The 19,110-nt window shown below is 37.6% G+C and overlaps 1 protein-coding gene across 1 annotated transcript in view; it reads right to left on the bottom strand.

Annotated features, from left to right (window-relative positions):
- Positions 1–19,110, bottom strand: part of SUCLG2 (succinate-CoA ligase GDP-forming subunit beta) — a 105,699-nt gene that overhangs the window by 73,203 nt on the left and 13,386 nt on the right. Inside the window, exon 2 of the mRNA XM_030228035.2 lies at positions 12,067–12,208. Coding sequence (XP_030083895.1) covers positions 12,067–12,208 — 142 coding nt within the window. The remainder of the gene's footprint in view (positions 1–12,066; positions 12,209–19,110) is intronic.

The raw sequence follows: 19,110 nt of genomic DNA, 5'->3' as shown, positions 1-19,110 counted from the left end.
TTGTTTTGATGGCTCCTTCTTCCTCACTCTTTTAAAATGGGCTCTTTCTTCCCCCTGAGTTTACTGTGTACAGTGAGCAGTAGGGACATGAGATACCAGAGACGCATTTTAAATCCCTGTGAGCCCAAAATTATTGCATTTACTAATTAATTTCTTCAACTGTTGTCACAACTTGTATTACAGAATGATGTGTTGATATTGGCAGAAACCACCATTCCCTAACACCAGGTGTTATTGGCACTGCTGGACCACAAATTTCCTGAGTTATTTGCACAAATTCTTCTTAAGTCCTTGAAGAAATCTGAGCTTACAAACTGCTGACCTGCTCTTGAACCTCACAGGAAAGCTGAGGACACACAAATGCCCACAGAGAAGCACAAGAAGCTCCTGTCAGTTCCAGGTTTCCCAGTGCTTCCCTTCACTTCTCCAGTCTTTCGAATCTCTTTTTTCCTGTGCACTTGGAAGGGTTCATACAGCTTTGCCCAAGCATTTTATTTGAATCAATTCAGCACCTGACTTGTCTCACAGAGCAGTTCAGAGCAGTTCTCTGGACAGCCCAGCAAATTCTGTGTAATTCTGACCCAACAGGCTGCACTGAGGCCAGCCACTGCTAGGCTGAAACCCAAGGAATGCAATCTGTGATTCTCCTTCAGATACATGATCAGCTTTCAGAGCTTGGAAAGAGCAGGGAGGGTACATGGGACAACCAAATTCTAGTATTCAATAGGGCACACTGCAGTTTGTTAAAGACAGAGAGCAGTACATATATTCAATTACTGATAGCACTGTCCTGATTAATTAGAAGCCTCCATGCCTTCCTCACATATCAGCCCTTTCCCAGTCCTTTGGGGGGATACAAACATGCCACCCCCCAGTTCTGACAGCTTGGCATTTGTCTCTCAAGCTCCAATCACCACCTCAGCAGCAAAGATATAACTATATACATTAAACTTCATGTTTTACAGGTTTCATAACATTAAATTAGCCAGAAAAATGAATATAAAAGCAAGAGAGAGCTTTTGGTTTGGCAATCAGCATTTGCAGGATAGGATGTATCACAACATGATGTGGAAACCAGCAAAGCTGTTTCATTCAGGCTTCCTGCAAGCTGAGCTCTGTGGGGATTTTGAAGGCAGATATTATGCTTGGAAATTGATCTCTAGATATTTAATGAAATTGCACAGTCTAAACACCACATTGAGTGAGCAGTCCTATCAAAGAGTGGAACTGGGAGCTTTCCTAATTACTCACATATAAATGGAACTTTTCTGGGTAAAAAATGTAGAATTGGAATAAACACCACATTTCTTTGCAAAGAAAGAGAATGTGCAGCTGATTTAAGTGCCTTGAACCCGTGTTGAACCTATAAAGGGACTGACACAACAGGTGAGTGACCACATCTCAAATGGTCACACTCCTCATGCATGGTGCTCTTCAGCACCTTCTCAGCCTCAGCAGGACCATGGATCAAATGTGTGTCAAACTTGTCAGCAGCAGATGGGACCACATCTGTACAGCAGCTCTATAACCCTGGGCAGCTGAGTGTGTGGGTTCAGCCAGCCTGCCATTTAAATGACAAGGCTGTGACCTAAGCACCATCCCAAAGGCCCCTCCCAGGAATCCTCAAAAACAGATGCTCTGTGTCATCCTGACAACTGTTAAGCACTGGTTAATATTTCATTATTTAGGGCCAGCAAGCTGCTCTGCCACATCAGAAAGCCCACTTCTCAGCTTCTGCAGAGTCATGGAATCGTGTCTGCCTGGTTTACAAATCACATGAGGTAACAGCTGAAAATAAACCTACAGTAGATTACTCCTCCTCTCTGTGCTGCTGGAAAGAGCTCCAGATTTTGCTCAAGTGTTAGATATACAATAGGGCAATCTTTCTTTAAAGGCAACATTTTTGCATGATGTTCTGTTCATGCTTCTGCAATTTCTTACAGTCCAACCTTGTCACTTCAAGATCAAGTTCAGAACTGGTGTCTAAGGCAGCATAAATCACATTTATATAAACTGTGGTCACAGTTTACTCTCAGAAAACTTCTTGTAGTATAACAATAATATGCAAAAGAAGAAGGCTCTAAATAGCTAAAACAATTCATAGAGACAAAAGAACATATAATTATCATGCCCTACCTGCTGTTAACTGACATTGAGCCATCTTCAGTGCTATGCAACCCGTGTTCAATTACCCCTGGACCTTGGCCCTTAAAAGTCTCTCTCCAGTACTTCATTTGACTGGTTTATTTTGTTTCTTCAGCAGCAGAGAGATTTCTGAAAGAATGCTTCCTCCAGTCTGTGGAAGTCCAGACCTCTCACTATTTACATCAGAAACTCAACATAAAACCCAGCCATAAATCAGAACCCATAAATCAAAATTGTGAAAAGAGTCACAAAGCTCAGTGACTCAGGAGTCTAATCTTGTAAACCAACAAAATAAAAATACAAAAAAACATGAAATTTTTTCATCTTAAAATTGTAAAACAACTTTTCCATACAAACATCCTTAAGCACCTAACTTGGCTTCCTATGGATCAAAAAAACCCCTAAATAAATACTATTTGTAGATGCACTTTAAATAAGAATGCGACTTAGAATATTAAATAAGCAAGTTATTTATAGTATAAATTAATCATCATATTTAAATGGGAAATTACTTCATGGCATGAGACATAAGTCTGTATTTAATTGGGGGGTGAAGATTGCATAAGAATAGTTTTTCCTAAGATAGTCAAATTTGCAGTAATCAGCCTCAAGTCTCTCTTGTTCCACTTTTCTTCCAAAATACCCAAGCAGAAGCTGTATTATACTGAAAGCAAGATGTGGAAAGGCCAGTAAGAAAAGCAAGCACACTGAACATCTAATGAGCTAAACCCAAAATCTGGGTACAGGATTTATCTGTGGGGACAAGAACAAGAGGGGGTGTTGGACATGCAGACATGGCATCAGGACTTTTATGAATAATCTGCAGTAGGGACAAAGCACCAAGATCAGGAAAGCTCCTGCTCAACTGTCCAGGTGAATAACTGGAGGAACAGAGGGCTCAAAGACTTGGCAGGAGGAGAGGGAAGTGCAGTGCACCAGTGGGGAACCTTCCCAGCGACTTTATATTGTTAACTGTTTATACAGCAAACTCTTCTTGGTTGCTTTTCTTTTCTCTCCAAAGCTCCCAGAGCTGCTCTTAAGTATTTAGAATAATAGATAAATTTAAGATTTATAGCCTGAAGTTTAGCCATATTCATCATACTCAGGTGAGCAGTCCAGCTAAGCCCAGGGGAGGTGCAAGAAAAATGTTCCCCTTCATAATGACGCACAGAGCAAAAGCTGACTTTAACTGTAGGACCAGGGAGAGTATGCCACACAGAGGTAAAATTGTCAACTTCAGATTTTTCTTAATAAAACAAAAATCACTTAAAATAAGAGCATAGCTAACTCTGGAACTACCCTGAACATGATTCTGACTAAATATTTTTTTGTGGTGACATTCTCAAGGGTTAGAGCATCGTTTAAAAGATACTTTGATGCAGAGAGTCAGATAATATCTCCCAGCTGAATCCAGCAGGGTTACAAAGACACATTTTGTATTCATAAATGTGTTGAAATATTTTACTTTTCTTGAACCGCAAATATTTGAAGAAATGTAGATAAACATATTTTAAATTCACAGCACTTTCTCAAATATGAAGTAGCAGATTAACAAAATGTCAGAACATCCTTAGCTTCAAAAACTGCTCTACCATTTTAGGTAGAGATTATCTACCAAAAAAAAAAAAAAAAAAAATCAAAGCCTCTTATGATCATACTTCTCAACTGCTGATATATTCAACTTGTAAATTACTCCCATCTTTAAAGATAAAACAAGCTCTTGCAAGTCATCCTAACCTTTGCAAAATACCAGTTAATATTACCTCACTGACTGGAAGAGGCTGAGGAGGAAATAGGGGATGGGAATCATGGCATGGGGGATGGATGCTGGGTGTTCTCTGAGCTTCACAAGAGCTGAAAAGTCAGTTGGGAGAGATTCCTGGCTTGGTTCCAAGCCATGTGCTTTTATAGCAAATGTACAAGTTAATATCCTTACTTGTCAATCCAGCCCATCCTAAACCACCACCTGGTGCATAAAGACAAAAGGAGTAATAAATTTAACAGAAACAACTGACAAATTTAAAAAAACCCCAACTTTCCCAAACAAATTATATATAGCAAGGAGATAACCAGCAACAGTATCTTCCTGCTGTACCCTGTGTCACTTGGGGGACACTACAGAAGATCAGGGAAATCATGACAATATCAGTTATAAACTATCCTATCTTAGGACTGCCATCATTCCTTCTTAGATTTTATTCAACATGATTGTGCTACTAGTCCTTCTACTGAAAAGTTTAAATGAAAAACAGCCATAAGCATCAACTTTGAATTTGAGAGCCCTGTACAAGGGATTATCCACTGGGACTGATCACACAGAAGATGCAGCACCCCACAGCATGGAGTAACAATCAAGGAAAAGAAGAAAGACAAGCAGAGAAGAATGAAACTTGCTTTCAGTAATCAGGCCCTGAACATTTAGAAGTTGATGGGCACCTAGAGAGTATAGAAGAAGTGATTTCTCTCCTTTACACAGCTGCTAGTACTACAGAGAAAACATTTTTGTTTAGTATTTTGTACCTTATACATAAAGTGTGTCTAATGGTTCTGATTTTATGCATAAAAAAATGAAAATTTCATGCAGCTGCTTCTCAATTACGCATCTGGTTATTGTTCTGCAGCTGCAAAACTACCTTGAAGGACCATAAAATATGGTGTGACAAGAGTGGAATAAATACCAGCAGTCATCTTGTACCCTCCTTGTAAAACTTTGCATTTTTTACCACCTGATAAAATTCCTGAATCAAGAACTATAACTTCTGTTGCCTCCTTCTTTTATGAACAAAAATTCAGTACTGTACTTAACACAACTGAAGTTTCCAAAAGCCCACTCTCTGTGGCACACATCATGTTTTGAATTCAGTACCCCATTTCTAGAATATTTTTGACTTTGTGTTTTACTTTCAAGCAGTTATTTTGGTAATTTGATCAGAAATCCAACACAGAGAACAATAAGTCAGCTCAACATTAGTGTCAAACATCTGAAATGAGATTTTGATTTGTTAGCCCCCAAGCCATTACTCATATTACTATAAATCTATTGAATATGAAGACATTTGGTGACAAAGAATGGTTATAAAATATCCAACTAATGTAAGCAGTCTCAAGCTTGCATTTACTGACTCACACTCAGCATGTAATTCTCTAACGAAGGGAATAGATAAAAACAAAACAATTTGTTTTTCATAACAATGCATTTCAAAAAAACTATTTCTGTAATTCCTCTGGAGGCAGAGGGTCCTGCAAAGTATTTTCATTTCTAAAATATTAAAAACCCCACAATTTTTAAGTTAACTTGAAACAAAAAGGTTCCATTTGAAACAAAACAATACCCAGTGGTGAGCTTTGACAAAATCTATTATTAACTTTCTTTGGAAAAGAATAAAACTCAAACTCCCAGTTAGAGAAGCTGGAAGTTTCTTTACCTGTTTTTTCTGGCACACAGGATGCAACACATTGGCCATTACCAACAAATGCATGTGTGGTTCCACAGCTGCCTGGATTCCACAGAAAACACAGAGGTGCCAAGGCTTTATGAGGAAAAACATTGGTGGGATGAGACAAGCAGGAAAGCAAATGCAGAGAGCCCTCTCAGGGTGTACCAAGGATGTTGCATTGCTTAAACACTGCTGCAAATAAAAGTTTTCTAATTCTCTGCCACCTCTGTGAAGCAGTTTCTCAGCAAGACACAAAGGGAGGAAGCACAGGCAGGATTACAAGATTGAAACCCAACCAACCCACAAATACAGAGGAGAAAACAGCACAACTTTAGGGCTCCTGTCCAGGGAAAGGTCCTGTAGCACCAACAGCCACTGAGTGTGAAAACCTCAAAGGAAATCTTAATTCCACCTTGACAGTGCCTTGTGCAGTTCAGCTTCCAAGACAGATTAAGCTAAAGCCCCAAAAAGCAATGTGTGAGGAAAAGGAGAATGTCCATAAAAATAACTACTATGCAGAGGTGCCTTATTCTGGTTTGTTCTGTAGCTGTATCACAGCAAATTCCCCAGGACCTTCCAACAAACTCCCTAGCACAGCACATTTGGTGAACAAAACCCTCTAACACCTTTCCTGGCTCCTCTGATTTTCCAGGACTGATCTTTTTCACCCAGTAGATGAGGTAAATAAATTGGGTCATGACATATTGATTACCAAGCCTCCTACAAAGGATTACTTTAACTGCAACAAACAACATGTTGCCTTCATAATTTTTACTCTACTTCATTATTTTCATCATTTTCAGACACAAATGAGAATCTTAAAGTTGTTTGCACAACTCTGATACTTGGGGATTTTTTCCAAAAATCAAATCATTGCAACATGGACAAACATAAGAAAAAACCTATTATTTGCAATATTATTTGATAATATTTAAATATCACTAAAACTATGGTTAGCAATCAGTATTTGTCTTCTGATCATGCACAGAAACATTACCTTCTATGACTGCCAAGGCAAGCAAATGTGGGTCTGAGCAAAGCACTTCAGCAAGCAAAAAAGCAGTACGTACACAAATGGCTTTTAGCAGTACACAACTGCTAAATATGTGCTCCAACTATGCTAAATAGGGTAACAACTGCCTGTTTAGCACCAAAAAAAAAAAAAAAAAAAAAGAAAAAAAAATAGGAAGAGGAATTTCCCATTCAGAACTCATAAGGTGGGAGAAGGGCTGAGAAGAAAAGAGCAAATGAGCACAGGGAGGAGAAGGCTCTGAGAAACAACAGGGAACTGAGCAAGGGACAGACAGAGAGTAAAACCACAGACATTGACAAATTTTGTGAAGCTTTGAATTGATGCATTCAAGGGATGCCTATGAATGCTGCAAATAATGGAGCATTAACAGGTATTTTCTGTCATTGAGAAGAGGCTGGAAAATGCAGATTCACTTCAATTTTAGATTTCATCCCTCTGACAAGGCAAAATCCATTAAGTGGAACAGAGAAATACTCACGTTCAGTAACACTGACTGTGGTCCAAGGCACCTCATCCACCACCAGTTTTCTATTAAATTTAAAAGATTGTTTTCTAAATACTTACCCATCTGAGAATAGGATCATATTAGTCAATAACTTACAGCATTATTTTGCCTGAAAAGAACAGTTTCAGAAAGCTATAATTTAAGTCTAAGGAACTTTAATAAAAGCTGTCAAAGAAAATAAGAGGACTTGTGGGAGAGCTGTTCCTCACCAGCAAGCAAAGTTCAGTGTACAGTTCCCTGGAATGCTATTGCAGCAACACATGACTTTTTCAACATATGCAGAAAACGATAACCTGAGTGGCTTTAAAAAATATCTAGTTATAACCACAAAGTCCATGAGGGTTTTTGAGAAATAACTCATTATGCACAGGTGAAAAATTACTTCACAGTGAAGCATAGAATGGAAAGAAATATGGAAATCATAGAAATGCTGAAAGAAGCAATTCTGCTACCTATCCTGCTGGACAGAAACAGAGAGGAAATTAAATCACACAAGCAACCCCATGATGTCAGTAAAAAAAGATCAGCTAGGTAGCCAAGTTTCTCAAATAAAATTTTATATAGGGGGCCACTCTGTACAGGATACTCATAGAAAAGCTCTTCCTGGTATAACAAAAAAGGACTTGAAATCACATTTCATATATCCTCAGAAACATCAGGTTCAAGGATGTTTTTAATTTTCCCAGCATAAAAGCTTAAATTAAATGCAGACAGCATTATCACCAACAAATTGTTCATGATCTACACAAAAAGGACACTACCAGCCTAAAGGTCAATTTTTGATGCCTTGCAAAGGTAAATTGCTTTCAAGTGGTTTTCACAACTAGTACTAGAGAGGTGAATTTTCAGATAAGGGATCTAAAACAGCATCTAAAAATGCAGCCTTCCCTTTAAATTAAAAAGCCATGGGGAGAAAAAAACTTCAGGAGCTGAGATAGGAAGGAGACTGGTGCTCACATGATCAAGAACTCTTTCAATATTCTAAAAAATGGTGAAAAATAGGTGACAGGTAAATGACCTCATGAAAAGATGCTTCAATAAACCTTTTCTGTTCTTTATAAAATACATGTTTACCTCTCCAGCCTGACAGAAAAAGCACACCTTCAGTCCAAAGCTGGATTTTATGAGTTCCCTCATGCATAAGCAATAGAAATAGGACATGCAGAGGCTATATTTTGTTTTATTATTTTTTTTAAGAAGAATGAATAAAAACCTTGCACTCAATTGAACTGCATTTCTCTGTGAAAGAGTGTGAACACTGCACCTGACTGATTCCTAAATGTAATGAAGCACTCAAAGTGGCAACAGGCAGCATTCTATTGCTTTTGTTAAAATTCAGAAAAAGAAACACGTGCCAAGTTCCCGGCATCGATTTAGGACTGTCAGCAGTGGCAGCCACCTCTGTGTTCTCTACTGATTCAAAGAGCCAAATGACAGTGCACAGCAGCCCCCTCCAGCATAATTACAAGCCCCTCTCAGCTCTGCCCACCTCCTAGCTGGAAATGATGGGTCCCTTAATAACTTCTCCATCAGGCAGAGCACAAAGAGCAGAACACGAGACTCAAGGGTTTGTGCTGGAGGAGCCCAGAGCAAATGATGCCCTGAAATGATGCACAGGGCACAGATTTTCCTTTCACAAATGATGCACAGTGCAGGCAGTGGCAATGCACACACAGCCTACATAAGGATTATTTCCTTAGGTATTGGTGCTACAGTACAAGGAAAAGAAACAACAAGTAAGGAAATGCCTTCTCTGGCTAAACAAGCCCTAAATTAAGTGAGAATTAGATCAGAAGACTTGTGAGTTAATATAAAAGCAGCCACATGATTTTATACTTCAGACAAAAACTTGGCTCCCAAGTATCTTTTTTATTAAATAGTTGCACTGAAATTGTAAGAACTTGTTTACAAACTAAGTTTCTTCAGAAAGCAGATCAAGCAACACCATACTGTGCAGCAAAACAGGACAACATCTTTCCTTCCTCTCTTAAAAAACAAGGAATTTTAACACAAACCAGAAAACTATTGTGACTGAATTTCTTGGCACTCTGTAAATATTGCCTCCTCTACAAAAGTGACACTGGGAAATTGCTTAGCAGATAGAAGGCAATTAATTCCTTGGGGCTTAATTCTGTATTCTTTATTGTGTACAACTTCTTTTGAAGTCAATATTAGTGATGTCATGTTAATTTTTCTTACATCTGCCAGTCTTATCTTAGAAGAAGGAAAAAAATCCTTTAGTTCCATTAAAAATTCCTTGCAGACTGTCTTTTGTGCAGTTGGTAAGTTTTGAAAGTATCTGAGAAAAATTAACATTCAGCGTATATATTAATAAAAATAGAGAGAAACAGAGGAAATGAGCAAAGTGTAACAAAACTGCTGATACTGGATAAAGGCAAAGCCTTTCAAGAAGACATGCATTAACACCTTCCTGACAAGTGAAGACAGCAGAAAAAATCATCTCATCTCATCTCTTTCCATTGCATCAACAGGAAATCCAACAATAGCAAAACTGGTGAGCACAGGCCCTGGAGCAGTAAAGACAGCTCTGTCAAGCACAAAACAGTTGGTGAAATTGTGAAATTAGATTGTGAATTCCAGACTTTATGCAGACTTCCATGACAGAAATTCCTATCCCCTTACCTGTACTCCTTTATCACACACACAGACCCATTTGAGTGATGTAATGCTGTAAGATTATAAGGGAAAATTCTTGTTTTCTGCATTTCTTGTATTCCTGAGGGCTACAGAAAGAATTTATTTTCACATGAAAAATACTGAACCTTTGACTTTCAAGTTTTGAGAACTTTATGCTATCTTTAAAATATGCTGACAAGCACCTTTTCTTGTTTGAAGAAGCCAAAGTGAAGGACAGCTGTAATGTGGCACACAGCACCTAAAGCATGAGATTTTTGAGCAGGACTTGGCAGGAGAGGCTGGCCTCTCCCCACCACTGCAGAATGCCAGTCTATCAACAACATCCCCAAACTGCCTTCACTGGGTATTTTATTTCATAATATTTCATGCCTCCTGTAGGTTGAAGTTTCCTGTTTTTCCCATATCTTTTTACTTTGTGTGGTTGCATATTCAGTTGCAAATTGTGCAGATAACCCTGAGTGACAGAGCCAATATTAATCTGAGGGATCACAAAGAACACAAACCTGGCAAAATCTTGGAACAACAATGACCACAGCAGCAAAACTGATGTTCTTGATTTTCAGTTTTCAAAGTGCATGTTAGAAATACAAGGACAGCACAGCATCAGAATGATAAGGAGGATGTTGTTAATTATTAAGTGGATCAATGGAGTGTCAGTCATTCCAACATGAAATAGATTCCACACCATAAACCACAATTCTTTCATGCTCAGTAGTGCACCATGGCTGAATGCAACTACACGAAATGAAGAAAAGTATCACTAACTTCTACTTTCTGAAGTGCTAACAAGCCCACACAATTAAAATAAAAGTTACCTGATAAAGCTGCATGAGCAAACGTTTTTTAGTTCTGGATTTTGCTTTTGGTTATTTAAACACTGTCTGTTTGTTTTTAACAGACAGATAGTTCTGTGATTTGCAAAGTAAGCAAGCTACAGAGGTTATTTAAAATAAACCTAGCATCATAAAACAGAGGAGGTTCACTGCCTTTAATGGAGTAATTTATATCTCCAAATAGTCACAGAGATCAAGAACAGCAATAGTTATTGGACAGGCCAATCCATTTACGAGTTCAATCATGAAGAGGAGAGTTTAAGTGCTGAAGGACTGGTGATAAACCTGCCACAGCTTCAGTTAGTAGTCCTTGATTTTCTCAGATATCCAGACATGAGGAAACACTCCAATTTCATGTGCTTTGCTTTATGTCCAACTTTGCCATTTTGTACTGCTAAATGCCCACAACACTTGCATTTAATTTTTTGTTTCAGATATATTTTCAAATATACTGATTGTCATAAGAAGGTTTTGATCACTGAAAAATGTATCACCTTAATGAAGTTCTAGAGATTGAACAAGCCATTATGCTAATGGTCTCAGCTACTTGAGCTCTGATGAGATCTTGGATATGAGAAAGTTGTGTTAATTTACCTTCCAGTGTGCAAAATTAAAATGCATTTAACTAAGTGGCCTGTGCATTATGTAAAGCATAAACCAAAAAACCTTCCTGTTGCTACACAATTAGACTACAATAATGTCTGGCTTCTGGCATTTTGATATTTGATATATTAACAAAAGCTGAATGAAAAGAGGAAAACTGTGCAACTTTAAAAAGTAGAAAAATTATTTCAGTTAGAACAGATTGACAAAGTACTTTAACACCTTCTTTTTGAGAGAAAAGCTATTACATAAATTCATTTCTGACCCACATTGTCATCCTTTGTTCACCACACCACAATGAGGATGTTGTCAGAAAAACAAAATAAAGCTCCAGAAGCAGGGTCTTGTCTTCCAGCCATTGTCAAGTCCTTTTGTGATGGTAACTCAACTCACCTTTCCTACTTCTTCATTTGGACACACACATTTACAAACATCTAAGTATCCTTTAAAATGGAGAGGCCACAACCTTTTCCTTCCTTTGCTTTTTAATAGAGCAAATTTTTGTTTGAAAACAGCTTTTTACACAAGTTCATTTATTTGAGATCCTTAAGTTATATCAAGTATGCAAAAAACATTTCCTCCACAACAACTCATTACATTTTGAATTATTATAATGTTAATTAAAGAATTCACATTATATGCTGCATGCAAAACATTTAAGAAATAAAGTTCTAAGTATTGCCACTAAAAACTTGTTCATATATAAAACTGAGCATACATTTATTGTCTGGATGAAATATCAAAGCTTTTCAGCAAGCATGAATTTAAAGACTGTTTAAACTTATTAGAAAACAATTTATTTTCAGATTGCTACCCAGTGAGGCAGAGTTCTCCCATTATCAGTCAACTTACTCAGCCTCTGAGCAGCCTCCAGGGCATCATTTGCAGAATCAGCCACAAAGAATCTCTGAACTGCAACCCCATGGTCTGCCATTATTTTTTTGCTTTGGTACTCCTGCAGGTTGAGCCATCGTCTGGGGGTTAATTGAACAGCCTAGAAAAAACAAGAGGGGAAAATAACATAATGCTCATTAAGAAGAGTTCATGAGACAGCCCACTGAGCTCCTCCACCTTATGGTTATCTCAAACCAGCAGTTAAACAACACCCAGAGAAAAGGTAAAATACTTATTGATTCACCTAAGTGCCTTTTCCCAACATTTGTGCATCCCAAGTGCTCTGAAAGCTACAGATATTTTTATAAAACTACACAAGGCTCACTTGGCCAGACAAAATGTCTTACATTTAATATCAAGGCAAATTTGGCTTGAACTCCAAAGTCTATTTATGTTTCAATGTTTCCCTCTGCTATAAAAGTAGCAACAGACTCTTTATGAAAACAAATTCAGTTTCATGTTAAATATCCTTATTATACAACATATCTTCTGATCCCTCCCCATAGAATTATTTCCACTGATTCTATGCATTTGTTGAAGCATATCTGAGAAGAAAAACAAGTGCCATGGAATTAGCATTATTCTGTAAGAAACTATACACTAATACATGTATTTTCAGTGGTCTGTTATCTCTGCTTTGTTTGTGCTTCTAAGCAGCAGGACACCAGCACAGCCACATCAGCCAGGCCAGGCCAACAGCAGCTGGCTATAATAATTAGAATAATGAGAATAATTAGAATCATTCCCTCCTCATTCCCAACATGCCAGTTTAGATGCCCCTGAGGGAATTCAAACACATCCACACCCCATGGGTACAAAGATCTTACACACACACAGACACCACACTTGCTTGTCCTGGCAGGAAACCTTGAGACACCACAGAAGTCACAGGATCTTCACTGAATGGTTTTAAGAAAGGACACATTCTCCACACAGGATAAATTGATTCACACAAAAGCAATAATTAAGGAGCTGGAGCTGACTCCTGGCAGTGGTATAATGGCAAAGGTGGAGCTGGCTCCTGGCAACGGTGTAATTCCATTTTCTGCCAGCCAAAGATGCTTTTCGCACATGGAGAGACAAAGTGCTGCCCCCCTGGCAGCCAGCCACAATCAGTTCTTGGTTTCTCCTGAAAGAAGCAATACAGCATGCAAGCCAATGCTATGTATTTAGAAATGCTGGACAAAGAGGATTATTTACTATACTTTCATCTCTAACAGCATGATAAAAAAATTATCAACCTAATGCAACTTTATACTGAAAACAAAACCCCTCTGTGCTAAAGTCTTTCCACAACACACCCTCTCACAACACTCAAGGTTTACAGGCTGAGTTGCCTCAAAAGCAAACTTCCATCTGTTCTATTCTCTTTGAAACACAGCACAAAAGATTGATGCATGAAGAAAACACAAACCCATCTTCTACAGTATATAACTGCATGTTTTCTGTAAAAGTGACTCCCACTGAACTTAAATTGTTACAAATAGCTCAGGATGACATTTTAAATCTTCTATGCCTAACCTGATTAACATATTTTAGAGGAATGAAATGGCATTGTCAGTTTGCTCTATGGCTATCTCTAATTCTACACATCATACAGACACCTCATATGATTTATATTCCTCCCCGTTATTCATGGATGATATGTTATTACAGTTATGCAAGACTTCAAATGTAGGGTCGAAATTTCAAGTCCCTTTCATAATTGTTGACATTTAATTTGTTTTCCTATTATAAATTCTCTGCTAGGCTCTAGCAATTATCACTTCAGGATCATTTCCACAAAGGGATTAACACTAGGGGCCAGGAGGGACCCTTTTGGTTTATCTAAAAATTTCTGCAGGTCAGTAATACTGCTGATAAAATTTTGGTCACTGGTTTTATAATTTAGACCAAGTCTTCAAACCAGCTTTTATTCATAACTTAGAAAAATAAACCAGTTTCACATCTAAGTATTACTAAGCTGATCTAAATCAAATAAAGGAGGAAAATATTAAAAAAAGGATATTTCTGGGGAGGATTTTTGTGGCTGCTGCTTGATGGGAACTGCAGTGACCTCTGCTCCCAAACACCCTCTCAGCACCTCACAGGTGCTTTTCTGATCCAACAGCTTTAAAACTTAAAATATAACTCAAAATGTCCCACAGAGATACTCCACTGTTGAGATGCTAAAAATCTTATTACATATACATAAAGTGCAGACATACATAAGCAGATATACAAGGACACAGCTTCTCTTATAAAAATTGCACAATTTATATTAGGATATTATAACATTTCTTTCCTAAATTATTAACCAGACCAGTCTGAAGAACACAGAAAGGAAATAAAAGAATGATTCCTTTGAAAAGGGTCAAAGCAGTCCCAAGGATGATGAGACAAAGGTCTGCTCAACAACTGCTGGCACAGAAGAGCAAAGCCTACAAACCCCAGGTTAGTGAGCACACTTTCCCCCCTGCTACATTACATAATTCTAAGAGAGACCATCTTACTGAGTGCCAGCTGAGGACTTTCAATCAAGTCTTTGCACAAAAGATAAACTCCTGGTTGTGAATGAACTGCTTGATAAAATTAATAAGTATCTGAAGTCGGTACCAGAAGCTCTGAAGAGCAAGGAACATGAAAACCTTGCTCTAAAGCACTTGCAGGATACCCACTATATGTCATGAGGACAGCAGGAAAACTAAATCAGTTAGAAGAGATGAAATAAAGCACAAGCTTTGAATCTGTAAAGGTGACTGCTCTTTCAAGAGTATCTTGAAAATCAAAACAGCTGTGGACATGCATTTTAGGGTGAAGACAAAAAAAAAGGTGACCATGAAATCTCAGAAACACGAGATGCTGCTTTGAACTTATTTCCAGCCCAAGATGCTTTGGCTGCAATAAATCTGTATTAATTGAATTTAATTTAAACAAGAATTGAATTTATACAAGAATCTTGAATCCCTACCCTCTAAATACATTCATACCAAGTGTTCTCAAAAATCTCAGATGAGCTTCAACTGGCCTAAATTCTTGGACATCATAAACTTTTACGCATTCTTCAGATAAATCCACATGTGAGACTGACAGATGCTAATGCACAAAGGTACAGCCTCAAAACTCTAGAGAAAAACCTACAAAGGTTTGACAGAAAGCTATTTCCCATAGACAGTCTTCTACAGGCAGCCTTAATCCAGCCCTTCCCCCTGAAAGTTGTTAGAAGGACTTTAATCTGGCACAGAACACAACTCTGCCATCACATCTTTGTTTTACTCATTTCCCTGTTTTACAGCTGTTTCATTGCTTGCAGCAGCAACAAACAGCACTGTTAGATTTGCCAGTTCAGTTCCAGCTCTCAGCAGACTAAGGAATTAGATGGTAAATCAGCATCAGAAAAATAATCTCAATGTGAAAGAGGGAATGGGGAGAGAAGATGAAAGAGAACCTACAAGGAAAGCAGAGTCTAGCCTTTAGTAATTTCTGTTAATTATTGATTCTCATCACCTTCTATTCCCAGCTTATCCCTCCTCAAATATTTTTATCTCTCCACACATTGGTCAGAAAACATATCAGAAAACACCAGAGATGTCTCAGATCTTTCCATGAAGCTCTGTCCCAGCTGACACCCAGTGTGTTCCAGAAGTTCAAGCTGTATCTGTGTTTCATCTCTCTCTTTACTGCAAGGTTGGGCTGGAGTACAAGGAGTAGATCCTGTCCCACCAGCCTGTGAAGAAGAGACTGGAAATTGTGTGTGGATTTTAGTAAACCCTGACTCCCCGTGTGACATCTCATCTTTCATCTTCATAAGATGACAGACAAAGAACCAGCAGATTTTCCACTGGTGACATTTTTCTGTTATCCTTTCATATGGGAACTCTGTGTTGTGCATTGATGTACACACTGAAGATGCAGAGTGGATCTTATTTGAGATTCAGATCTGCCTGCTAAATCAAAAGGTGTTGTTTATTTTCAAACCACAAATAAGCTTTAAGAATAAATCAGTTTGTGAAATTAAGAAAACATTACTAGCAGCACACAGAAAATAAAATGTTATTAAAATAATAAAGCTTTAAAGAGGATTTAAACTCATCCTAATAAGATATTTCTTAAGATTAAATTTCTAATGAAAGTGCTTATCAAAGAGATTAGTACACTTAAATAGAGCTCTTTTGCAACTGATAACATTTCCTGAGAGCCTGACAACAACATCAAAAATGCCAAAACTCAAGTAAGTGGAACATGAGGCCTCAACTGAGCAGTAACATGAAGTGACATGAAGGCAGAATTATTTATTCAAGTACAACTTTCAAACCAGATTTTCTCCTGCTGGCTATAATTATTTGGCATTTTCCAAAAGCACAAAGTATTGCTTGGGTTTCACCTGTAATCTCCCTTCCCTCTCCAATCTCCAAGATTTTTGTTACCAGTCAGAATCACACCAATGTAAACAAAAGTATACAGTGAGGAGGATTTAGAAAATTACTATAAATGGGAATTGTGTATTTTGTTCTGAACAAGCTTTCTGTCCAAAGTTCCTTCTTTATATAAGCAGAGACCATATTTGGTCCCACAGCATGATTAAACGACTGGCACACACATGAAGAAATCAAATATTTCGTTCTGATCATCTTAACAAGGTCAGGTGTTGCAGAATTGTATCTGTGGTTTATTGACTACTACTAGAAAAAAAATTGATTCTACATATAACCTGCATAATCTCTTACTTACCACCTTTTTGTCTGGTGGGTTTTTTTTAATAAAATGCAAAAGGCTCTGCACAAATAATGTATTTGGATTTGCATTATTCTTCCACTATTCCATTTGCCAAATCTTTAGCTGTCACATGACAAGAAAAAAAACTGCATTATTTAAATAACAAGGGATAAAAAACTAGCAACTTAGTTAAAGCAGAGTGGAACTAGAAGTACATCTAGCAGAAATTTGCTTCAATATAAACAAAAAAAACCCCTAAAAACCAAAAAACCAAAAACAAAACACCAAACTCCCCCCCAAAAAAGATTTAGAAAACACTGCAACAGAGACATGGTTGTTATATATGCAGCATTAACTACACTGATGTAAAACATCTTTCAGATGACCCAGGAGGTATCTACTGAGTGCTTGCTTTTGGAAAAAGAAAACACACACACATAAAACCAGAAGAAACTGTCTTAACACATTCATCAAGAAGTTTGCAAGTTGCATGTTAACTACTTCAGCAAAACTCTGCTCAAAAAGAAATGTTAACAAATGTTCCATGTAAGCACCAAACAGGAGCAGCATCAGTAAACCCAAACTTCATCAGATTATGGCACTGATTATCTCTTACCTGAACCTACATGCTCAGGATAAGGTTTTCTCATTCTTTGGCCTCCCTGGTAAAATATTCAAGGCTGACTTTTTAAAATGGAATAAATAGAATAGAAAATCACTTCAGTCTGTTCTTTAACTAGTATATAAAGAGGTTGTCAAAAGGAATAACTGAAAGGTCAAGTCTGACAAATAACTCAAGATTCAAATTATACCCTCTATTACAACCGAGGTGTCTTGGTCTTAAAAAAACCAAATTTAAAAAAAAATAGTGCCATTAATTCCACATGGAACTACCTTGGCTAACCATCCACAACCTAATATTATCAAGTCCAAGAGTTCATGTGTAGATTATTTCCCTAAAAAAAGCCCTAAATATAAATCCTTATTTCCTCTTGGTAAGACTCTACTTTTGTAAAATGCCAAATGATTCTAACTTGGGGAAGAGAATCCAGTGTTAATCAACACTATTAAAGAAAACAAAACCACCACTAAGCAAATTTCTAGGATAATTGAACATCCCTTGACACACCTATATAATTTGAGCAGCTCTACTGTTTTCATTAGCATAGCTTAATGCATTTTATTGCATCACTGTTAAAAGGAAGACACACTCCAACATCCAACATTCCCTTTTCATTTACAGCATTAATGAAAGCCAGTATTAGTATCACAAAACAAGGATGGACTTTTAAAAGCACCTGGCAGTAAAGTTGGTCAAATAAATGCCAACTTTTTTCTTCTCCCTCTGTGGCTCCACAGCAGCCAAGGAGCTGTAATTGTGCTCATTGATCCTGTGCCAGTATGAAACAGCTCTAGCAACACAAGCTCTGCATGAATGCAAATTATATGTCAAATATATAAAGTATCAGGTTTTATAAACTTGGACTTTATTGTAATGGTTATATTGGAAGTAAGTCAATTGGGAAGAAAAACCATGGTCTTTTTGAGGAGGTGAGGAGATTCTGTATTCTGTATCTGAAATTAAAAGGAGATGTATTTAGTGTATGTGATCAAAAATAAATGTCTGTCACCAAAAGAATCTATTTGCTTAGCCAACACATTCTACAGCATTCCAGTTTATTCAACTTGTGCACTCTGCCCTGTAATGCAATTCCAAGCACATATGAGGGAAAGCAGATACACAAAGATGACAGTAATGAAAGAGCAGACCATTCATCAATGTGAGGCATAAACCTTTATTATATTTATTGACATACAGTCTCTGTAATTGACAAAGATGTAGAAGTTTCTCTCAAAAAGAAACCATCAGAAATAAACTAAACTGAATGCTCTCATATAAACCACTGCAGGTACAGATACATTTTATTAGGTCATGTATTTAAAATATACCACATAGGCCACTGAAAACAAACTAAAGCACTTATTTCAGTTTGCTGGCAGTGCCCACAAAATGACTAAGTTAACCCAAGAAACAAAAATGTAGCAAAATGGCATCACACTAAACAGAAGTTTATCACAAATATAGTCATAAAATACAAAAATATGCTCTGTAGGGAATGCAAGTCTTTGAAGAAGAAAATAAACTGGAAAGAGGTAAGGCTGACGGGCTTTAAGGCGTGCCATGAGCCACACCACACATCCCCTTCAGAGATGGCCAACACAGCAAACCTGGGGACACATTAGGGACAACAGGACAGACAATGTCCTTCCCAACTAATGTCCTGCTGGCTGCACAAACCAGCAATT

The sequence above is a fragment of the Serinus canaria genome, chromosome 12 (assembly GCF_022539315.1).
Source record: "Serinus canaria isolate serCan28SL12 chromosome 12, serCan2020, whole genome shotgun sequence".
Classification (NCBI taxonomy): Eukaryota; Metazoa; Chordata; class Aves; order Passeriformes; family Fringillidae; genus Serinus; species Serinus canaria.
Note: the sequence above shows the minus strand (reverse complement) of the source record. Positions and strands in the feature narration are given on the sequence as shown.